This window comes from Meriones unguiculatus, chromosome 3 (assembly GCF_030254825.1).
Source record: "Meriones unguiculatus strain TT.TT164.6M chromosome 3, Bangor_MerUng_6.1, whole genome shotgun sequence".
NCBI lineage: Eukaryota > Metazoa > Chordata > Mammalia > Rodentia > Muridae > Meriones > Meriones unguiculatus.
The window spans coordinates 22,916,732-22,941,999 of NC_083351.1; the positions used below are offsets into that span (position 1 = coordinate 22,916,732).

Sequence of the window (25,268 nt, forward strand, 5' to 3'; positions counted from 1 at the left end):
AATGTCCTTGATGGGAGATGATTCGGGTCAGATCCACAGGGATTCTAACCCCTTCAAACTACAGCCACACTATGCTAGTGAGCACCACCTGTTAGAGACCTTTGAAGAACAGGGTAGGGACCTGTGACAGGGTTTTAGATGCTCTGCCCACTTCCTGTCACCTCCCCACCCCCAAGGACCCATTCTCCTGGAGGCCTTGAGCCACCCTCATGCCAATTCCTAACAGACCCTACAAGGAGGTTGAGGGAAGGCATGGGAAAGCAAACCGACACACTAAACCAAACTTTAAAACAAAAGTGACAGGATGAAGAGAAAAAAGAATAGCATAGCTATGGTATGGGGAGCACATCATTACTGAGTAGGAGCTTTCCTGTTACTCCAGGGCTGTCCCCAAGTCCAGCAAAGTGTGCACTCGGAGGAGTCAAACGAGAAAGCAGAATCACTGTGAAAATGTAGGGCACACCATGAGAGAAAGCACAAAGAGAAAACTCGACCCCGCTGAGGCTTATGGGAGCTCACACGCACTTGCTGCAGGGAGCCAACTCAAGGAGATGCACTCTTTCTGCAAGCGAGTATATGATTTCGTATGAGGAGCCATCCACCACCCAAACACTCCGACTCATAATCTCCAGGAATTAATTCAAAAGGAAACGAGACACAGAGACAAAGATGTTGACAGTGACATAATTCTATCACAGAGGAAAAATGCCAACCACCTATATGTCGGTCCAATAAAGGGAAGTAAATTATAGCCTTTAATGTGGTGCCGTTTGAAGGCAATCATTAAAGGGATAAATACGACCCTGCAGAAAGAGTGTTAACTATCGTTTTAAGTAAAATAGTAGGTCATAAAATTATACGTGTACTCTTGATGATAGCTATTAAACGCTTGTTTATATATGGGTAAAGGTTGGACAGGAGCCCCCAAATAAAAACTGTATTAGGGTTGTAGGTTTCTGGGTGACTTCTTTCCAAATGAAATTACCTTTAGTTTCTGTGGCTTCAGGAATGGCGCAGGCTCATTGTAAACAAACGGAACTACAAAGAGGTAAAAATGAACAGGAGCCTTTCAACACTGCTGTTCACGCACAGTGTTAGTGATACTGGCTCTCAGGGGCTGCGGAGGTGGCTCAGTTGCTGAGCGTGGTCTCGTGAGGACATGAGCATGATCCCTAGCACCCAATGAAAAGCAGGGCATGGTGGTATGTGTTCGGAATCCCAGCACTGGGGAGGTGAAGAGAGGATATTTTCCAGGGTTTGTTGCCGGTCAACGTAGCCTAACTGGGGAGCTCCAGGTCCCAGGGAGAGACCTTGCCTCAACTGGCAAGGCAGGATGTATGTGCACAAGTGTGTATATCCATATATATACATATATATATGTGTGTGTGTGTGTGTGTGTGTACATGTATATGCATACCTATCCACCCACACACCCACACAGGAGTACATTACTACATAGAAACACACACACACACACACACACACACACACACAAATAATACTGAGGGGCTTGAATGGATACATTTGAGTTACTGGCGCACGCCTTTAATCCCAGGACTTGGGAAGCAGAGGCGGTCGGATCTCTGAGTTCAAGGTCAGCCTGTCTACAGAGCGAGTTCCAGGATAGCCTGGGCTACACAGAGAAACCCTGTCTAAAAAACACCCAAACAATGGAGCAAATAGACAAATGAAAATCAAATAAAGTCATGTTTGCTAAACGTCAAAGAAGACAAACACACAGGAAGTCAAGACTCCTTCTGTGGCGTTTCACGCTGGTTCTGCCTGCCGCACCCCACATTCTTTTCTGAATGAAGTATTTCCTTTCCAGCCTCTGCTGGAAGGCCCTGGTGTTCAGTTCAGTAAAAGAGCTGGACCCAACGATCCAGCCAGTTCATCTTTTCGATCACATTATTGCTTAGACCTAGAAAGAATCTGAGCCAAGGGGAGAGAAGGACATTAAAAGACTTTTAGGTAGTGCCAGATGAAGTTGACGGTAGCGATTATTAGCTATTATTGAGCATTTACTAAGTATAGACACTGTTCTAAGTGCTTCCATCAAAGCCTCGGTTTAACTATCACACTAACACCACAGGGTAGGGACTGTTACTACTCTTATTTGAAAATGAGGGCACTGAGGCAGACAGAGGGCAAGTAGGCGGCTTGCCGAGGTCCCAAAACCCCATGAATGGCGGTCCCAAATTTTCAGTCCAAGTATTCTGACCTCAGGAAGGAAGCTCCCAGCCACCGCCTCACATTTTGTCTCCTAGCGTGAAACAAAGAACGCCCACGGGGTCCGAGCCTGCCAGCGGGGTCCTCGAGGAAGCCTCTCATGGCTGCAGAAGATCCACCTGTCCACCCAGGCGTGATGTCAGCACTAGGCTGGACGGGGAATGCCCACAAATAGCCACGCTGGCTCCAGATTTGGGCGAGTCCAGGCAGAGTGTCATGCGAATGATATACGAAGGTAATGACCTTCAAGATAGACCGGAGACAGTCGCATCGCGGGTTAAAGAAGTGGAAGATCGGCTAAAGACAGAAAAAACAAACAAACAAACAAACAAACAAACAAAAACAACCACGGCTTCTGACCAAAGGTGAGCTGGAGCAGAAGATGCGTGTGCATAAACAGGTTTGCTGTGAGAATTTAATTCCTAGCACACATGCCTGGCATCACCACGCTGGCATCACCAGGCTAACGGTTGAATCTTTATGCAAAGGCACCATTTTGCCTTGTTTTTCCCCACGGTATTGGGAAGTGAACCAGGACCCCTTATGTGCTAGGCAGGCGTGTAACCATTGAGCTATATTACATCCTCAGCTCTAAGCGGTACCATTTGGGACCCTGAGGGTAGTTAGATATGACACCTTTGCTTATCTTGCCAATCAACTTGTCACTTGGTCAGTGCACTGCAGACTTGCCCTCTTCACTCCAACACACACACCCAGAAGATAATTCTGAGGGCAGAAATCTTGTCCACGTGAACTTCTAACGGCTCTGGCAGCATTTGGCACATGGTAGCTGCTCAGTTAATGCTCACTGAATGAATCAATGGGCTATGTCATACGCCCTGAAAAGGTGGCATGAGGATGTCAACCTCACAAGCCATCCTATTCCAAAACTCAGGCAACTCAATTGACCAAGCTCTGCGGAAGCAGGTGGACACTTGAGTCAACTCAGGAACCTAGGGAAGATAGCATGGAGTGAACCTCCAGGCATGGTACGGACATGGAATCAGATGATGCAGGATGTGATCCAGAAGAACTGTTAGAGCCAAGATGACAGAAAGCTGCTCTCAGAGAGCAAAGGCTTCAGGGAATACAATATTCACCTAAATGTCATAAAATGCCACTTGGAGGGGTTTCCTATGCAACAAAGAGATGAATCAAAATGAAGAATTCAAGTAACAGAAAGTTGTGGTTCATAAAAAATAAAAAGTCAGCAAAGAACAAACACAGTAATGAATCTGGATAACTGCCATGAAGGTGGTTGTAAAAATGGAACGTAAATGTAACAAATGTTTCTTGGAAGAGAGCACATACAATATCATTCCAGTCAGAACCCTTGGGTAAAATATTTCAGATTCTACTGATACCATGGGGAAAGGTGGAGTGAGGAGATATGCTAATTTCCTCATCTCGCAAGAAAGTCTGTTTTATAGTTCCTGTGGTTAATTAGAGAAATATAGGTTAGAGCATGTATTTAAAGATGTTAAGTGTAATTAGTAATAGAATATGAAGTAGCTTATCTTCAAAATTACCAAAAGGGGAAAAAGCAAAGCAGTCAATTTAGAAAAAAAAAAAAAAAAAAAAAAAAAAAGGTGGAATTCAAAGGAAAAGCCGCGGCTGTTTAAAGAGAGGAAATGCAAAGCAGGACGCTTTAAAAGGAAGACAAAACGTAATTTATAACAACAAATGTGTACACGTTACTGCTAGTAAAACAAGCCCCTCGACTGAAGGTGAGGCGCACAGCTAAGACAAAGAGACCCTGAACGGCTGACAGGAAACGAAGGGCCACTCAGCCTTTACTCAGGAAGAGGGTTCAAGTTCACCAATGCCTGGGTCCCCCAATACTCTTATTCAATTGGTGAAAGGGGTCCAGACATTAGGGCATTAGGGTGATCTTCAACAGCAGCCAGGGGCTAAGACTTCCTCGGGGCTGGAGGCGTGAGTACAATGCCTGCCACGCTAGTGGGGAAGCCTGAGATCCCAGCACCCAGACAAGGCAGCCATCGAAGGGGCAAGTCTGTTCCTCCCGTACTCAGGGTGGGGATGGGCAGATTCCGGAAGCTCACTGGCCAGCAGGCCTAGTCCACTCAAGGAGCTCAGGGTTCAGTGTCAAAAATAAGGTGAAGAGTCTTTGAGGAAGACACCTGAAGTTGACGTCTGGCCTCTTATGCATGTGTATCTGTACACACATGCACACACCACACACACAGGCACAATACACACAAACACACACATACCCCATATATAACATACACCCCCCTACATATACCACACACACACGCAACACGTATACCATACACACAAATACGTATAAACACACATGGACACATACCACACACACTCACACATACAACATATACACCACACACACACACACACACACACACACACACACACACACACACACCATACATACACCACATACAAACACCCTTAAATTTAGCATTCAACTCTTGCCTGTTCTGTTACTCCCGACTCTTGACCCTTCTTTAAGGTCAAGAGCTTTCTGGAGAGCTCCCAAGACATTTCTTCTTGCACTGTGAAAGAGACAGGGCTGATGAGGTGCCACTGTGAGAGAAGGAATATGGCCGACCCGGACCTGTCCCAGGGAGGGCAGACACAGGAAGTACTCTCTGTCCCAAGACCTCAGTGTCCCAAATGAGGAGGAACACTGAGAAGAGCTGTAATTGGATCTCATCACCACCTTCAGCCATCCGGCCCAGAAGAGGGAGAGACTGGGAGGCTCCGCTGCCGACGTGGTTACTGGGCTAGGTTTGAGAACCTTGACCTTGAGCAAAGCTTTGTCAGACAGCTCTCATGGGGCCTCGACTGGAGAAATAATAATGGTTAAAGCTTCAACTCATTAACAACCTCATTTGTAATTACTGTACATAATAGGAATTTAATACTGATCTTGAGTGGGGAAAAAAAAACAAGAGGCTTGCTGGAAAACTCACCATGTTTTCCTTTTGGGGTCCTTATGGCAGCGTCGCTGTTTTCAAAATGCCAATTAAAATGACTGGCTGATAAAGCCAAGCTTGCCTTCACTAATCCTGACAAAGACTTAAAGGCCAAAGATGATATTTATAACACGGATGGGAAGGTTCCAGAATAAAGACACATCAGTTATAATTTTGTGTGTCCCAAGGCACCGATACAGACACAATAAAATATCTAAATCTAAGGACCTAAAATAAATAAATAAATAAATAAATAAAGTCGAAGAGTGTCCAAAAGATGTGACAAGTGTATATTAAATCATACTTTGTAGCCTTTAAACTCAGAACCCAACCTTTTTTGCTTGTTTGAAATAGGGTATCACGTATGCCAAGCTGGCCTTGAACTCTCTAGACAGCCAAAGATGACCTTGACCTCTGGTCTTCCTGCCTGCACTTTGAGGCATGTGCTACTGTACTTGGCTTGGTCTGTTTCTCTGACACAGGGCCTTGCTTTGTAGCCCCATCTGGTCCAGTACTTGCCATGCCGCCCAGGTTTGTCTGAAATACGTGGTGATCCTCCTGCCTCAGTTCGCCAATGCCTCACACAAGTTTGTGCCCCTATGTCTGCTTGGACTACGACCTCTCTCGATGCTCAGAGAATACTGAAAAGATGGACTTTTATAGATAGGCTGCAAGGCTATCTAAACCAATTCAGCCACAGAACGAAACCTATTGTTCTGTTTGCAAGGATGCAAATGTCAGTGGGGTTAAGGACTTGGTGCACCCGTTCGGCTGCTGAGCCATCTACAGGACAGTGAGTGACATTCAGCAGGTGCTCCTTCACTCCACCCAAGCTCCAAACTCAAGCTCAGTGGGAGCAACTCACAGCCAGGAGTCTCTTTCGGAGGAGAGGTCCAGTGACATTTACCTCTGTTCTCCGATGAAGCCGTGAAATCAACCGTGAAAGAATAAAGAAAAATGCCTCATTTTGTGAAACCTTCAAATAAGTGTCTGAGTCCAAAGGAGAAAGAAGAATTGAGCAGTCAACGCAATGCCTCTAGGTTGATGCGGCCAGCCCGGAGCTGAAGGGAGGGCATGGGTGTCTGTAGTCCTAACCCATGACTGAACAACAAAGAAATAAAAATGAAGTGAGGGTTTACATTGAAGGAGTTACAAAGAGAGCAAGTAAACAGGATTATAAAGAGAAAAGAGAATAAACCCAGAAGTGGTAAAAGCAGAAAAAATGGCTGGTTTCTGAAGGGACAACCAGAAAAATTTCCTGATTGATCCACTCAAAAAACAGCGTATGTTCTGTGCGTTTGTTTGGATGGATCCATAAACACACACATACACACACACAGGCATGTATATATACACAGAAAACGATAGAGGAGACTCTAATAAAATGAAGGTGATTATCTACTCATTAAAGACAGTATGTGACATATTAATAAATACACAATTGTGACCTGTTGGAGGATCTCCCAGACAAATCTGAATTACCGAAATGAATATGAAGAAAAAATCCGAAGGAGCTGGAGCTGCTGAGTGAGTGGGGCAATTTCAGGGCCAGAACCTCACAGGGTGAGACACATCAGTAATGTCCACTCAGCTTAAACCCCTGACAAAGATTTCTATGGAAGTGAAGGGATGACGCCCCTATTCACATCTGCCTCCTCACACATGCAGGACGCAAAGTGTCAGCTGATCCAACTCAGCCCCCAAACAAAACAACCCTGCTCTGGATATGAAAAATGCAAGCTTTAAGCACAAACATACACACTCATGCACACACACACACACACCCCAAATACACTTCACACACACACCTTACATATACCACACATACAACAAACACACACACACACACACCTTACATATACCACACATACAACAAACACACACATACACACACGTACACACATACACACACAGAGCACATACACCACACACACACCTTACATATACCACACACACATACATGCACACACACCTTATATATATCACACACATACACACTCACACATACACTCAAACACACACAGGGAAACAATACCCTGGTTTAGAAAGGTAACATTGTGAAGAGTACAATTATCTCATATCAGAGAAGAAAGTGAACCCGATTCTAGGTAAGATCCACAGCAATTACTTATCCTGGGACTTATACAAATGATTCACCTGTTAGAATAAACAGATAAAAGCTGCAGACAAGGTGCCAGCTGGCATTCCGAGAGTGTCATCACCTCGCTCAGAGTGCCTGTAACAGCGATCGCTGAAGGGAGAGATATTCCAAATAAGCCCATTTTAAAGACAGGTAAGTCGAGGCTAAGGGCTCAAGCCGCCTGCTCATGGTCACGCAGCCTTCAGTGATGAGGCTGGTTCTCAGTCAGGACACCTGATTCCTTCCAGGGGTGGGAAGGCTTGCCAGGGCAGACACTGAATTTCATGTATTAACACTTGTTACAAAGCCACAATGAAAAAAATCTGCATGAGTTGATTACAACTGAGCAATTAGTGCAGCCGGACAAAGAAAGCATACAGTAGCATGTAACCAGAGCGGGGTGGGGATGGGGGAGGGTTCAAGTATTCAAGCAGACAAGATACCAAGAAGAGGTAGGGCCGTTATCTCACTGCGTCACGGAAGTAGAAGAAGAAAATATAATTGACCTTGCGGATGTCGAGGGGGATGACTTTCTTATCCTAAGATGAGAGGTCTGAGAGAAGCGGAGGGCACATGGGTGTGGCCATTGAGAGGCAAATAACACACAGGAGATTTGTATATGTCCTCAGATGGGCGAGTAATTTCTGAGCTTTGTTCCAAAGTCAGAAATCGTTAAGAAACAATTATTGCTTCACACTGAAGAAAAGGAAAGCTTTTGCATTTCAAAAATGGCCACAAACAAAAGCTAAGTGGCGAGGAGCAAACGGAGGGGAAGCCCAAGTGTGTTATCTCTGCCAAACACCCACTCCACTTCACATGCAGAGAACCACAAGTCAGTAAAGAGAGATTCGAAACAGAAACACTCACCAAGGAAATTAAGAGACAACTCACAAAAGAATAAGGTCGGTCAACGAAGAGATAGGAAAAAGGACATTATTACAGAAAACAACAAAAAAAGTGTTAAATTCCAGTTATTGCAGTATCATACAAGAGCACAGTGTGGAAACATGCATGAAAAAAAAATGAGGTGTGTCAGGACTGAGGGATGCAGCTAAGACAGAGAAGGAGAAGGAGAGAAGAGTCATACGGACAGGAAGGCTCCCAGAAAGAGGGAAGATTTTAGTTGAGACAGTCTCATGTAGATCAGGCTGGCCTCAGGTTCAGTATTTGACTTTCTTATCTTCCTGCTCCCATCCCCCAGTCCGTGAGCTACAAATCTGCACCATCACACATTGTATGCGGTGCTGGGAACTGAACCTAGCATGTCACGCATGATAGGCAATCGCCCTTCTGAGCTATGCTCCTAGGACATACAGATACTTTTTTTTTTTTTTTTGGTAACACTAAAGGTATTTGAAGGTCTTGAAACTGTAAGCCTAAATGCGGGTCTGTTAAGTCTTTTTTATTTTTAATTTTTAGTTAAATTTGTGTGTGTGTGTTCACGAGCGCACGCACATGCGTACACACAGGTGTCCCCGGAGTCCAGAGATGTTGGGTCCCTGGAGCTGGGGTTACAGGTGGCTGTGGACCACCTGGTGTGGATGCTGCTGACTGAACTTGGGTCCTCACAAGAGCAGATGACGTCTAAACTGCTGAGCTGTATCCGCAGCCCCCGGGTATTTTTCTTGATGTAGACTCTACACTGGTGTTTTGATGGCAGGAACGTTGGATCATCGCAAAAGGAGGTAAGGATGGAGAAGAGAGGATGCTGGGGGCCTGTAGCCTCGGTGTCTTTAGCGTTAGCAGTTGAGTACATCGTCTGGGAGGCAGAAGGTCAGCCTCAGGGGCAATGTGAGGGCTGGGGTGGCTTTGGGGGAGCAGGGAATGCTTGCAGCGGCTTCCACAACCTGGGGGAGAGCAGACGGGAGAACACAGATGGACTGCTGGGCACTGTTGCAGGCCTGGCTGGAAATGGTTTCCATGAACTTGCAGCAATGCCAAGTTGCCTGCTTAGGTGGTTTTCTGCAGCACTGCTCACCAGAGCGCAAGTGACCCAGTCTGAGCCTGCTTGCTTCATTGTCTCTGGAGCAGCAAACTGAGGCATCTGTGCTGACCGCTAGCACGGCCAAGCTAAAAGCAGAAAGATCACAAATGCTCCCTCCTGTTTCTTTTGCCCTATTCATATATATATACATATATATATATATAGTTATAATGTATACTATATTCTAATATATGTAGTATAATACAGAAATATATTTTGATATATACATACATATACATATTGCAGTATATACATATATACTATATATTATATATATATAATTTTATTCCATTTTAAAAGAGAAAGTCTTATGTAGCTTAGGCCTTGCACTCAGCTAAGGATAACCTTAAACTCATCCCCTCCGCAATGCCAAGATTACCACAACCACGGCTGGTTTATGTGGTGCTGGGATCGAACCCAGGACCTCCCATATGCTAGGGAAGCACTCTCCCAATTGAGCAACAACCCTAGTGGTTGGCGTATGTTAATACCCTCCTCCAATTCTCTTGCTATCATCTCTGGTGTCGGAGCTTGCTTAAAGTTATCATCCAATTTTGTTAGCTCCAAAGAAGCTGTGTGAAGGTCTCTGGTGACGTCAGTCACCTGGCAGAATTCTCTCAGCCGCGGTTCCCTCTGAGGATACTGGGAAGCCACCCAGAGAGATGGACAGTACTGACCATGTATTTCCTGAGCTCACGGGTTGCCCCATCAATTCACACCCGACAGACTCTTTCCCTAAAGTCCACAGACTGAACTCAGTATCTTCCATTTACTTTTTTCAGCCCAAGCCTTACTGCTTGGCTAGGCAGGGCGTGGACACTGGTGTGGTGACTCATGGAGCTGTTCCTTCCCTTGTTTCTGAACCACTCACCGCCCCTCAGCTGTTAGCTCCACACACTCCTCACACTCCGTGACTGCCCTCTCCCTCCGCCTGCTCCCTCCTACTCACTTGGAGGTTTCCTCATCTACCTCACTCTCATACCTTGCAATGTCCAGGGTTAGCTTTCTCTAGTCCTGCTCTCCTGGGGAAGCCTGCTGCACCCATGCCTCCTCACCTACCCCATCCAGGAGAGGCTTCTCTCACAAGCTGTAACCCTGCCTGTGAGGTAGCCTCTGCACGCCTCCACCGAGCCCGAGTTTCAGTGGAACGGAGTGCCATCCGCTGTCCTATGGACTGGCTCAGCAGCTAAAAAGATGCACAAACGTATCCTTATCCCCAGTGACATTCACTTCCTAACAGGGCACAAAGGACACAGGACTGGGCAGAGGGGGAAAGAGTGGACAAAGTGGGGTGGAAAGTTTTCAGCAAGGGGGTTCGAGGTGACCTGTCGGAGGTGGTGGCTTTTGAACTGTGGCCTGATGCTAAGAAGCCAGACGTCCCCAGGATGATTGCTCCCGTCAGGAAGAACTGTAGACACCAAAGCCCTAAGAGGAGGGGAGAATGAGTGTGACATATGTGAGGGACACGAGACTCCAGTAACGGCAGAGAGTGGTAGTGAATGGAAAAAGAGACGTATAGGTGAGCTGCAGAGGATGACAAGCCTGAAGGGTCATAGAAGGAGTTTCAGCTGTATTACAGGAACTGACCAATGTCTCAAAGCACACTCCGGTTCTATTAGAAGCGAGGAACTAAAAGGTGTCTGGAATCAAGAAACGCCCAGACCCACACTGCAGGCACAATCCTAAACTGCCTGTCACACATCTCTATCAGGCATTCCACTAGTACTTTAAACGTGCACCCAGACCCAAAGTCTTTACCCTTTTCCAAAGCCTCCTTCAGGCCTTACCTCTGTGAATGACAGCTCCAAGGCCTAAGCAAAAACACCATTGCCTCCTCCTCCCTTACTCCACGGTCCAGTGGTTCTCAACCTGGGGGTTGTGACCCCCCTGGGGTCAAATGAGCCTTCTACAGGGGTCGCATGTCAGATATCCTGCATATCAGGTATTTATATTATGATTTATAGCAGTAGCAAAGTTGTGTTTAGGAAGTAGCAACGAAGATGGTTTTCTGGTTGGGGGGTCACCACAACATGAGGAACTGTACTTAAGGGTTGCAGCATTAGGAGGGTTGAGAGCCACTGCTGTAGCCCATCCGTGACTATCTTCTCTTATTGCTTCTCTTCAGCATCTCTTGTATCTGTCACCTCTTCGTCACACCCGCAGAGGTTGAGGCCCTGTCCGCATGCTGCCTTTCTCTGCTCTCAAACTTTAGATCTCTCTCCTCCGCTATCCACCCTCCACGTCGGCGCCGTCTGGACGGTCAGTTTTGTACATCACAAATCCTGTTGTGTTCCATATTTGTCTGGAGCACCCTAAAAATTCCCTGCTGCATAGAGAATGAAGTCTAGACCCTTCCAAGGGCATGGAACTCATGATGAAAGCCCTTTCCAAACCCTTTGATCTTTATCCTCCTGCCCGAGTGGGTCCCACATTCCAGACACACTGTAGACCTGGCAGCTTTACAGATGTGCAAAGCCCACCCTCTGTCTGCTTTTTTCCCTAGGCCATTTTCATTTTCTAGAATGTACTCTTCTCTTGTTCCTCCATAAAACGACTAAGCACCACATCCAGAGAGTGATGCGGGTCCTGTCCTGCCTATTTCACACTTACCTTTCCTAACTGTACTCACAGAGTCTGTAGATCAGGCTTCCTGACTCCAGGCCTACAACATCCATAGCTCCAACTCCAGCAGACTGAAGGCTAGAGAGTAAAATCCTGCTGCTCCTAGTAACCGGATGGCCAAGCATCTTCCAAACCAAGCCCATTCCCACTCTTACAATGTTGGTTCCGTCGATAGATATCATAGAACCCACATCAACATCACCAACAGTCACTCTAAGAAAAACAGCGATCCAAGACTCTACCCATCTGATTATCACTGGAGAGACAATGGTGACCAAGGCATATAGGGTTCCGCCTTCCATTTAATGCAGCAATCATTGTTTTTTGTAATGAATGGCGACATCTCCTCTCCCCTGCCCCTACTCTACATTCTGGTGGGCAATACCCCATCTTTTTTTCTACTGTCACTGACCTTGGCTTGGGCTTGTGATGAGTTTTAGAACAGGAAATTGTAAGTGGACATGATCCAGACATTTCCAAATTATCAATGCTTGGAGACTTGGGGGGCGGTGCTGGGGGGTGGCTCTGTCCTCCGGAGCATTTGTGAGAGCAAAGTAGTCTACTTATACGTTGGTCCCTTACTGTGAGTCCCAGAATGAGATGCTACATAGGGTCCAACAGAACCATAGTTTAAATACAGCCTTTATGGACCTTAAGAGAGATACTGATTATTGTACCACCCTGAGATATGGGGGCTGTTGATGCCACAGATAAAACTGACTAACATACTTCTGAAAAAGTGTATGAAGAGAGTGCATGCCAGGATGCCCCTTGGTATCCAAATTGCCCGCTTGGCATGGTGTCTTTTGGGCCACGGTTAGGGTGGCCATGTATTGCTGAGTCCAGGAAACTTGAAAAAAAAATGAAAGATGGTACCTAGAACAAAAGCAAATAGGGATATACAGTCATCCCACTCTTGATCCATTTTATCCCAGTCACCAGTGAACCGTTATTCTGTGGCAGTAGCCTTCTGGTCCACGTTTCTCACTCACTACTCCCAGTCCTACACTGACGCTTTCCAGTAGGTTCTGGCAATTAGGTTCTCGCCCCTTTAACAATGTCACCTTGTTCCCTGAGTTCCTTTGAGATTGGCTAGGTTCTTGGTATCAAAAATCTGCCATTTACCAGCACCACCTCTAGGGTATGACCCGTCAGCCACCTGGGGTTATCTGGGGGTCAGGGTAGCTTGTCACATCTCCATGATCCAAGCCCACCTAGCCAGTCCTGGTGCTTGTCCTAGGCTCCAGTCCCCCAGCATGACCAGTCTCTGAACCCCACTATTCACAAGCTTTTCGGATGTGAGCTGAGACTCCGTGTTACGAGCTGATATGACAAATTCTGGCAGCCCACGAGACAAAGCACAGAAATGGTCCTGTGATCAGCACAACTTGGCTAAGCAGCTGAGCCTGAACTGTGGGGCTCAGGTTTTAGCTTGAAAGCAGACCACGAATTCTTGGAGCTAACCCCAGTCACCATCTCAAGGTTGGACAGGAGCGAGTCCCGAACAATGTGGTGTCAGTTTTCCCGTTGCAGGACTGGGAGAAGAGGCATGCATTTTTCACCAACTGAGACCTTTCTTCGCACATATAAAGAGCCGATCAATGACTTCTAAAAGCCGCCGCAAAGAGCTTGGATGGCAGAGGACAGGCTTCAGTTGCTGCTGATCTTTGAAATAAGGAGTGTGGCCTGGGTCTTCGACAAGAGGCAGGGTCTTCCCTCACACTTCCACTCGGCATTTCCGCTGGCCTCAACACAGATTGTCCGAGAGTAAGACACACATGCCTCTCGCCCTCCACAGGCCTCCGCCAAGCCCAGGGACCTCAGAACCCAGGATTCTCACTCTCCTCCAGACCCAGGCAGGAGGTTCCAACTGAACCCACTTACAGGGAAGGTGCATGCCTTGGTCAGCATGCTTTGGCCACCCCTCTCTGTGGGCAGAAGGGTGCTCTGTCAGCTGCATGGGGGCGCCAGACTAAATAACCCGAATTGGAGCGATATATATTCTAAGTCTAGATTCTGCAGTGGGATTCTGAGACACACCGAATAAGACATAGTGCCCAAATGACTCAATTTTTCCATGTCCCCAGCAATGGCTGCTCATAAGTTTACCTCACCACCATGGGGTCCATAGCTGCCTGCGCCTAGTCTTCAAGAATGCTGTGTGGCTAGGCACAGTGGTGCACGCACACCTGTAATTCCAGCACTTGGGGAGACAGAAGCAGGCAGATCTCTGTGAGTTCAAAACCAGCTTGGTCTACAAAGTGAGTCCAGGACAGCCAAAGCCACACAGAGAAACCCTGTCTCAAAAAACCAAAAATGGAAAATAAAGTATCTTTGTCACATGGGCAGGCACCAGCTGTCCTTTAGGGGACCTTCTAGAGTTAGCTTTAGTTTCTATTTTCCTGGAAAGTCAGACCCAGGATCAGCTGAGCAGAAAATATCAATTTATCAGTTAGCTCCTGAGCTCAGAGGACTTCAAGAAAGGGAATGGCTACATCTCCAACAGCCCAAATGGTGCCGCAAGCCCAGACTCCTGGGGCTCTGAGGCCTTCATATCTGTTCTCATCCCCGAGTGCTGAGCTCTGTCAGAGTTTGACATATTTCCTAAGGCAGTTTGAGCAAGATACCTTCATGAGGTCTAGAGATAGCCACATCCAGTTGTGCCTCAAGCTGCCATCCACTGAAGACTGGGGAAGAACCCACATGGCCATTTAGCATGGCCATATGAAAGTTCATTTACCCCCGCCCCAAGAGATCAGGCTGCCACCAGAGGCATACACAGCCCGAGGAATCTGACCTTTAAGACCTTGGTGGAGTCTTACTGGAGTCCATACAGAAGGTGAGGCCTAGCAGCCCTGTTCTGGAAACCCCTTTCCTTGACTGTCCCAAAAGACAGCCATTGTCCTGAAGAGCTGGAGGGTCAACCATAAACCCAAGGGTCCTAGAGATAGGAACCTTCCTGAGCACCACAGAGCTTGAAGAAAACCACAACCAAAAATGCTGCTCTAATGTCCCAGGCTGATGACGGATTCTTTAAGGGCTCAAAGAACACGGAGGGGGTACTAGCAGGATTTCAAACTCCAGTCCCGATACAGATGCTGGTCTGTGGAGCTGGGCCTCTGTCTCCACAGCTTCCTGAGTGAGATGTGGGAGAGCTCACGGAGAAGGCACACCCAGATCTCTGGGCATTTTACAGATAGAAGACCTGATGTCACACCTGGAGGCAGGGGTGAGGACAGTAATCTCCACTGCCCCACCGGTGCCGGGGACTGTGCGTGGCTAGACACCCACAGCCGAGGCAGTTTTCCCAGTCCCTGTAACATTCAGACAGTCCTTCCTAATCCTGTAGACCAGGATTTGAATTCAGCTATGTCCTCAGTTCAGTTCTGGATAGATTCCAGGGCTAGAACAGAAAGCTGCTAACTAGAACCGTTCCTAGAGCGGTTTGTGACCACACATATCATTATAATAATTTGGAGACCACACTGTCAACCTAGAGGATTGCGGGAGAACCATCTCTTCTATTCTCTCACTGCAAACACAATGCTCAGCGTGCAGAGACCCTCCCACGACCATTCTTCTCCTCCTAAACAAAACAAAAGCTGAAAATCACTACAAGATGTGAGGACCAGTCACGGGGCTGTGCATCCTGTCCTTGCTAGGATACAGCATGGAGGCTAGTATTCCCTAGGCTCCAGGAGATCACGACCTGGCCAGACCCAGCGTCTGACCATAATACATCACTCCATGTGGCACGGTGCCACCCGCCATGTGCTGCCATTTCATGGTTGGAACAAACATCTCAAAGACTCCATTAAAAAAAAAAAATCCCTGTCCATGTTAGTGGTTAATAATGAGATCACTCAGGAACATTCTAGAACTTATAATTCCTGGGCCCAGTGAACTGGAAGCTTCTGAGAACGAGGGCAGGGGTTTTGTAATTTGAAATGTCCGAGAACGATGCTACTAATGACGAGCTGGGTTTAGGTCTGTTTCAGACGGAGCAGAGTCACCCAAGGCACCACCTTAACCTACAAGATCTTTGTAGTGATAGGCAGGGTCGGCACTGGCCTGATGCTATCTCCTTAGACCCCGTAATGGAAGGCGTGCAGGGAGCACCCATCATGAGCCTTTGCCTTCTCTGCCTCTGAACAGCTTCAACACCTATATCCCACAGATCTGGTTTTTTATAGCCAGATTCTAAGCCAAGCTTATCTAGGTCAGACAACACATTGAGGAGAACATTCCATCCCCACACGCCGGTGGCTGAGGTGTGGTATGGTCCCAGAGTCACTTGGGGAGAGCACAGCTTACTCATAGCACTGTCCTTCTCTTGATGAGCCTTCCTAATGCTTGCGTCCCAGCCAGCACTGCCTCTCCCGAGTTGGTTCTTGCTTTCTTCTCTGGTTTTTGCTCTCAGACATTCACTTTTCTGTCACTGCGGCCCCTGCCTGGTAGATGGATGAATGACAAAGAGGAAGACTCTATTACCCAGAAGTCTCCTCTCCCCATGCCTATTCCAAGGAAATAGGTAACAAGTGATTATGGGACCTACCCCAGCCTGCTCTGACTCCTTCCTTGTACACACTGATAATGATGGAGTGAATCTACTCTTTTCCCAGAGCCAATTCTCTCAGCCCTGGACTTTTCTCAGATCTGGTTTTGCCTTACCCAGATTGACCTCAAGGCAGCACAATGCTTCACAGCTATGACCATCACGCCCATTTCTGGTGCTGTGACAAATCTACATCCCACTTCCTGTCAACACCACAGGCTCCCAGGAGGCCCACCTGCAGAACAGGCCAGTTCCCACTCTGTTCACACCAGCAAATCCAGGCCACAGGTTCTCCGTGGCCAAGTTTTTTGAGGGTTAGAGGATAGAGGGATCAGTACCCTGGGACTCCCCAAGTTCCTGGCTCATCTCCTTGGGTTCGCTGCAGTCAGTGGGATCTTGATGATAGCCTGGAGGAATGAAGACATCTCTTCAAGCTAAGGAAGCTCACATAGGCTGACAGTTTCAATCTAGGCCCACCCCAACGCCGGCCCTGGGCATTTGAAAAAGGCAATTTCCGAGGGCTCTGTTTACAGTGATCATATTTTCTGGGCCAAAGGAAAGGACATTTGAAATTGAAAAATTTGGAATTGGGTCTTTACAGGAAAATACCTGGCTATAGTTAGTTGGGAGCGAAGGAGGGACACATTTCACCCAGGTGTGGCGCATGGGGCAGAGGTGGGCAGGGTCATGCAAAAAGCACCTCCCAGTAAGACGACAGCTAAGGAGCTATGGCCGTGGCCTCTACGTAGCCCGAGATGGAGCTGTTATATTTAGACAAGTGCAAGCAGAGGAGGCAAAAGAGACACGCGAGAGTCTAGGTGTGAAGCCGTGTATTAGGAAAGCGTCTATTTTCTTCAAGTTAATTTATAGTTTAACAGGAGCGCACACTCAAAATCCCAATAGGCTTTTATTTTTTACTCTGACAAAATGATTCTAAAATTAATCTTGAACAACAAACAGATGAGAATAACAATGACTATTCTGAAAGAGAAAATAATTAAGGGAGGAAGGAGTCATTTTTAGCTGTGCTAGATATTAGAACGTATTATAAAACAACAATTAAAATTATTCAACACCAGGGCCAAGACAAGCACAGAGTGTGAGAACAAAGGGTGACTCAGGAAAGAGACTTAACTACATTTGAGGATTCGGAGCGTGATAAAACAATCTATTTCCCCCAGATCACAAGGGAGGAGAATTACTTAAAAATTATGTTGGAAGACTGCCTAAGAGTTTGGACAATATTATACATTCATCCAAATAAACTCCAGATGGATTAACAAATTACATCTTAAAAGTCAAATCACTGACAAATAGCTAAAAATAGAACAAAACGTCTCTCGGATTCATGACAGAATGACAACTTTGTCAGCTTTGGGAAGAAACCACAAATATTGAGGGATCTGTCTACATGGAAATGTAAAACAACTTTACAACAGAAAGCAGCAAAACACAAAAATAATGAGTATAAGATTGGTAAAGTGTGTGTGTGTGTGTGTGTGTGTGTGTGAAGGCTACCCAGAGCTTCTGTCCACACAATGGAGTGAGCACCTTCCTATTGGACAGGAAAATACAAGCCTCCTAGACCTGCACCTGAGGACCCATGGCTGGATCCAGGCCTAATGGCCTTGTCTAATGACCAGGATGGAAATTCTAGGACACCCGACACCCCATTCAGACCTTCCGCTCCCAAAGGGAGTCCAAGGCTCCTGCCAGACTTTATTGTCATTTTGCTCCACTGTCCCTCACCCACATCTCTCGAGGAAACACTGCACACCCAAGCATTCAAGTTCAATGCACGAGAGCACGTTGTGCATGTGTGTGCAGGTGTGCTTATGTGTGCACAGATGTGCATGTGTGTGCATGTGCTTGCGTACAGATATGTGCTTATGTGTGCATGCCTGTATGTACATGGGTATATATAGATGCATGCTTATATGTGCTTATGTGTGCACAGATGTATAGGTGTGTGCTTATGTGTGCATGAATTCACATGCATGCTTGCGTTTGTATGCATGTGCTCACGGGACGTCCTCCTTTCACACGGTTCTACACATGTGCCAGGGTCCTCTGAGAACTCACTGCTACCACATAGATATCCCCTTTTCCATCACAGCTCCAATTCTGCCCAGCATTCTCAGGTCAAGGCTTTGAATAGCAATGATGTCTAGTCAGCTGAACACTGCAGGCTGCTCAGCATCTGTGGTGATGTCTGCTACACACAGACCAGAACATGAGACTCACATAGACGCAAACCTAAGGGTGCCTGCTACACCAAGAAATTTTGTTGAAAAAAAAATATGACCCAAAGAGACAGCTTCACTTCACATAATTGGGTCTGTTTTCCATGCAGAGAGTTTCCAAGGTCGTGCCCTGTGCCCCTCACTCCTGGATTCACAGAGTTTATAAGAATCTTGGGAAATTCCCAGAAATCAATGGATGCATGCTTTAGGGTATGTTCAATATGTACTTGTTAAATTCTCACATTTAAAAAGGGTGACACAAATATGGAGGTCTAATGGAGCTGTTAAAGGTCACAAGCTACCTCATATGTCACCTGTGGAGAGAAAGCCACAAAGTTGTTCTCTCTGGAAAGGTGAAGGCAGATGAGCACACACACACACACACACACACACACACACACACACACAGAGAGAGAGAGAGAGAGAGAGAGAGAGAGAGAGAGAGAGAGAGATGCCACACTTCTTGACAGGAAGGCCACACACCCAGCGATATTAGAGCAATACGTTCAGCTAGTGGTATTATGAATGGGTACAATACGTGAGGGTAGTTACATAAAAGTATATATTTATAGAGAGTTATAAAAAAATGCCCATTTACTGGCCAGGTCACCTGACTTCTGGAAATTTATCACCAGAGAACAAGGAAGGGGAAGCCCCATGCATGAAGGTTTTCATTATGGTCTTATGTAAAATAATTAAAGATAAGTGGTCGCGTGAGCCTTGGCACATTCACTCGACAGAACATTCCACTGGTTTTAGGAAATGTAAGCATGCAAGGCACGTAGCCTCCCAGCAAGATACACAGCATCATGTGGACTTCGAAACGGAGCAGGCAAACTGGTATGCCCAACTCAATTGAGACCACGAGAAAGGCGCACACAGATGGAAGGCACCGACAACCTTCAGTAGACAGAAAGGATGGATCAATGTGAAACTGCTTTTCACTTATGGGAGGGAGACTGAGAGCACTTTATTTAAATTTTGAAAATTGCATTGAAATCATCCTATTTACATACACTTTAAAAATTCTAGAATATACCAAACCCTGTGTTGGCTATTGTCCCCTGAGCTGCAGATGCTTCTGGCTACACAGTTGTAGCCTATGGTATGGGCACAGGTCACCCTTGGTCTGGAGCATGGTATTCCCAGGGGAGTTACCCTCCGGGGCGCCCCAGTTCAGAATGTGACTGGGAACAGACGCACCCCCTGGTGCCACTGACGTTTTACAGAGAGAGCTGGTTCAGTAAATAAAGATTGGTAGACAGAAGATGGGCAGAAGGGCAGGCGAGGAATAGGGCTCCTTACCTATTCCTACAGTGCCGTTCCCCTCAGGTCATGGACTTCCCCTTCATGGAGGTGCTGAACTGCTAAGAGTTGGGTTTGCCTCCTGGGGAAACCCAATCAACAGCAAGTGTCTGCGCTCCAGCCTAGCGGCTTATCCTGAGCATTCTTTCTCTGTCCCTGCTTCTCGGTGGAGCCCTCGGATTCTGGGAATCCGGTGTGATGGAGGGCAACCAACGGGTCGTGGGGGAGGAAATCTGGTAGCTGATTGCTGCTCTGTCAATGGATGCCTCGGATTCTCTCCCACCATGGGGTGGCTGCATAGCCTCTGAGTTAGTACCTTCATCCCCCTCAGCTTGGTTTTCCCATCTATAATCAGAGGGAAGAAATGATCTGCAAACGTTGCAGGGAAGATTCACTATTTCCCGATGACATGAAACATATAAAAACACCAGCCTCCTCCCTCCCTGACATGTGCTCTCTCACCATCATGAAGCTTCAAGATGAAGTTACCCTAGATTAGGGCTCTTTATCTTGATTTCCACCAAGGAATGTCTGTCAGGGTCTAGAGATGTTTTTGGTTGTCCCGGCTGGTGTGTGGAGTGTGTGGTGCTGGAGATGTGGCTAAAGCAATCTACAAGACCGGACAAGCCTCTGGGACAAAGTTATCAACATTACAGAGCCTGAAAAATCTGGAGTAACTTCTAACAGCTGAAAAGGCATCCTGATGGCCTTGTGATCCAACACAGTCCTTTCTCCAGCATGGAGGCAGGATGGGGGTTGGGAGCAAACTAGGGAAAGGATGGGCAGATACCAGGAGAGGACTGTTTCTCATAGCAACCCTAAGGGGAGGCACCCTTCTTCCCTATCTTCAAAGCCAAGCTCAATCCCAGCATCCTCTCCTCTGCAGCATCTTCCCCAGGCACCCAAGGGTTCGAGTCTCCATGACCAAACCCTCAAGTCTTTGCTGTTGATGCATATTTTGAATCGCATACATCCTGGGAGGCCCCACCTCCTCATTTCACACATGTACCCTATCCATTAAGACCGGAGCAATTAAGATCCACACTCTCTTATGGGCTTCATGAAAAGGGGGAGGAAAGCAGGGTTCTGTATGCCTCTGGCCAGGCTCTGGTGAGAGCTGTTGGGCAACTTCTTGGAAAGTGGCTGCTAATGGACTGATAATTGGTTTCCTGCCTTCCTTATGAAGTGTGAAGTGCTCTGTCAGCCTGTCAACAAAGCATCACAGACTACAGACTACGAACCACCCTCACAGTATCTTCCTTCCCACTGTCTCTCTGGAATGGCAGTGACTACTGCCTGTAGAAGCACCTGAAGACACATTGAAGAGGCCCTGCAATCTCTGTTAAGGATGAGGCTAAAACAAGCAGAGCTTCCGAGAGGTAAGGCAGATGGGCTCCCTTTCCCGGGCCCTGTCCTTAGGACAGCCCGAGGTGAGCAAACTCTGAGCAGAGATAGAACATCTCTGAATTCCTGTACCTGGCACCTGGCATGGGACTGATAGTCAACATGGCTGACTGGATGGAGAGCGCTTCTACTCTGGGCCGATATGGAGCAGGGTCCTTGGAGAGGTGGACTGACTGAGGAGGACAGGAGAGCGAAGGGGAAGCACACAGAGAGCTGGCTCTGTGTGCCCAGTTGGAGCGCTTCTGCTGCATCATCCCGCAGCAACGTGCAACCCTAGATGGGGAAAGCCGTCTGTGGAGAGGAGCCAGGGAGTGATGCTCAAGTCGGTGCTCACTGCAGAAACTGCTCGGCATCTTGAAGGTGGATGTGTGTGGTTTCCACAGGGCAACTCCCTAGGAAGGAGCCATTTTGAAGGAGGAACACTGTAGCGTTTCACACTTCTTTGAATAACCACTGTAAGACATTTGGTCCATCAAAAGAATTTCCCCGGTCCCCTTCTAGCTCCTATGAAAAAGAGCAACTAAGTGCTGGGTTGATGTTTACGGTGACTGACGTGGCTCTCCAGGTGAGCGCATTTTGCTGGAAGAGCCTGTGTGTGTATGTGTAAGGGACACTCTACGACACAGACAGGCAAGCTCACTACCTTACATCTTTATAGACATTTATAGACGCTGCCCCCTTTCTATTGATCGGAAACTATGGTGTGCATACGTTTGATCTAGAGTTGGGAGCTGGAGCATTTTTCAGTCAAAGTGTGACCTGTGCTGTGATGACCCAGTTTGGGGACCAGTTTCCAAGCATTTACCATGGAAAGTGTGGGGGCCTCTCTGGTTACAGTTATCTTTGGCTATAAATACGATCGTGGAGATGCGGCCTCTGGGGAGTGAGAATGGAGGGCCACCCTGTTGGGTCAGTGACTTCCTGGAGAGAGGACGGCCTGGCTGCAGCTTCGAAGCTCAGCGAGGGATAAGAACTGGGTCTCTAGGTTTGGGATCTTGAGTTATGTCATCACTATTCTTTCAGTACCAGACCACGAGCGTCCTGTCCGGGACCTATGGAAGCATGAGCAGAGGGACTGGGCCTTTGGCAGTGAGCAGACAGATGGCAGGCCCTTGTACTGGTAAGCTACAAAGAGGGGCTTGTCCCGTGGTGTAGAGTGTGGGGAGAGCTGGTTCTACCTGCCTTCCTCCACTCAAGCCAAGGGACTCAAGGACTCAAGGGGCTTCTAGACAGAAGTAAGCAGACACAGCTGACTAATGGAGGTGCCTGAAGACACACACTTCCTCTTCCATCCCAGAACTTTCCAGATAGCACCTCATGCCAGATGCCCAGAGAGCCTGATTTGCAGTTCTTATCAACAAGCCTCAGTCCATCACCCTTGCTTCAAGCCATAGAGAGAGCACAGGTTGGACCCACAGGATAGCCCAGTCTTCCTCCTTTTAGCTACTTGTGAACAGAATTTAGCACATTGCTTCTAGGGATGAAGGCCTGCTGGGTAACACTTCAAGGGTTTCGGCCCTTAGAGAAGATTCTAGAAAATTGTTCTAGAAGCACAGGGTTAAGTATCTGTGGCCTCCAGTGATTGCCACTACCCTCCCCCAGCTTGCATCCTGTTTGCTCGACACAGTTTGGCCTGTGAAGCCTGGGAGCTCAGTTTCCCCATAAGCACACCCCCTTCTGACTTTGATCATCCCAGGTTTCTGCCCATGAAGCTCATCTTCTTCCAGTGTTCCCTGCTTCTTTTTATCAAGAAGAACTTCAAACATTAAGCCCCATGCTGCCTGGGGATAACCCACAGTCTGGGCCTTGCCTTGCCTTGCCAGCTTAGTTAGGGCCTCCAGCAGCAGTCACATGGCCTGCTCTCAGAGCCATTGGTTGCTTACTCTGAGCTGGCCCTGCCAGCTCTCCCTTATCCTCATTTCCCCGTGGTTCTGAGCACTCAGTGGAGCCAACACTGGCAGACAATGCTTCCAACTTACATATCGGGAAGAGAGCTGGGCAGATATCATGCAATTTGATTTTTTTTCCACCAAGAGCTATTCTACATGGAGCTAAGAGTGATTTGATCTTTAAACCTCTGAAGAACTTTTACATAAACTTATCAGTCACAGAAAATGCTTTGTCCAAAAAAAAAAAAAGCATTTATTTTTAGCTTGAGCAGCATAATCCCTGTAGTATGACCTGACTCACCCAGCCACTTTCTTCACAGGAGATGAGTCTCCTAAGCTCTCTTGTCCCCATCCTCAAAGGACTCTCAGTCTGTGGCATGCAGAATCCAGAGGTTCTAAGATGTCCACTAAGGTGGACAGAGGATCAGAAGGTCAGTCAGTGTACCCTTCCCTGATAATTCAAGGAAAGAGCCAGAGGAGTTGAGAGCCAGAGGAATTGAGAGCCAGAGGAGTTGAGAGTCAAGGGCTAGGAAAAAAAGAGGTGACAGCCCAGAGAAGCCAGAACCTCAGACTTCCTGACACCAACTGTGTCTAGCGTTCTCTTGCCGCCTTCCCCAGCCCCTCACACTTAAAAATCTCACTGTGACTAAGAGACTAATGACTCTTGATGTTTGTGGTGCCGCAATGTATGTCTAACACATACAAGAAGAAAGATGAAGGGCTGCCTTCTTGTCTCCATGGAACAGAAAACTCCATTCTCTTCCCCTGAAGATCAGCCATGTAAAGACCTGCAGTCCTCCTCCCTCCCTATTGCCACACAAGAGGCAGTGATCTTGGGAAACAAATCCCTCAAGGCCTCATATCCCTATAGCACTCCAAAGCTGGTACAGCATCTACCCACCCAGAGACATCCTGCCCACCCCACAATAGCATGGTGTCACAGTGGTGACAAGAAGAAGGAGAAATGTCTTGGTGTGACCTTCATGGGCCATGCTCAGCAGTCTCTACCTTGCATTTAAGGGTTCATCATTGATACTATGTCAAAAGGTCTCCAAAGGTCAAGAGCTGTAGTCTACATTAGATGTGGGAACCCAGATAGCCACCGCCTTTCTCGGAGCAAGAGAGACCACCCCCAATGGAGCTGTGGATACCCGCTGTAGGTTTTCAAGGGCGGGGCCTTAGCCAGGGATCCAGCCTGTCTCTCCAGGGAGCCCAGAAGTGGCCACCCCTGCTCACTTACACACACAGCCTGGCTTCTTAGCCGACCACTGGTTATTCTTTTGACACGTGATCGATTTCTGCCCCACCAGCTCAAAGGCAGGCTGGCATTCAAATTGGAGTATGTCACCATGGCGGAAGCGAGAGCCTTCTCTCTGGCCATAGGCAGGTACGCCAGGGTCTCCGCAACTACCCTGTTCGATCTCTGAAAGACAAGAAGAAAACAAGAGACGAAAAGATGACTTTACATCTGTCCTAGAGGTACGTGTCCCCCACTGCATGCGCTGCTGCCCGCCTACAATGAGTTGGGGCACGGGATTCAAGAGTCCTGGAGAGCAGCGTCTTGGGAAAAAAGGGCCTTCAGTGGATTCATACCGTATCTCAGCTACTTGGATCTTTTCATTCGTGAAAGGTGGGCATTACAGTTTTGGGTGTGAAATTTCCCTTGCAGGCTCATGCCTTTGAGTACTTGGGAGTCCCCGTCTGGTAGTACTGTTTTGGGAGGCTGCGGAACTTCTGGGGGCAGTAACCTAGTTAACAGAAGCTGGTTACTGAGAGGGAGCCTTGAGGGACATCTGCTCTGGTTCTGTTTGACCTGAGCTCTTCGCCTCTTGCTCCGCCGAGACGTGAACAAACTGTGTTGCAAGCTCTGTTGCCATGGAAGGAGCCCCATCAAGGTCCGACACTATCCCCGTGACACAATGCAACAGAATAAATCTTTC

General features: G+C 47.5%; 1 protein-coding gene across 3 annotated transcripts in view; it reads right to left on the reverse strand.

Annotated features, from left to right (window-relative positions):
* Window positions 1-25,268, reverse strand: part of Csmd2 (CUB and Sushi multiple domains 2) — a 550,287-nt gene that overhangs the window by 183,335 nt on the left and 341,684 nt on the right. For 2 of the 3 annotated variants that reach the window (XM_060379514.1, XM_060379513.1), the window contains exon 13: window positions 24,569-24,751. The exons of the other annotated variant lie outside the window; for it this stretch is intronic. In XM_060379514.1, coding sequence (XP_060235497.1) covers window positions 24,569-24,751 — 183 coding nt within the window. The remainder of the gene's footprint in view (window positions 1-24,568; window positions 24,752-25,268) is intronic. 3 annotated transcript variants of the gene reach the window in all.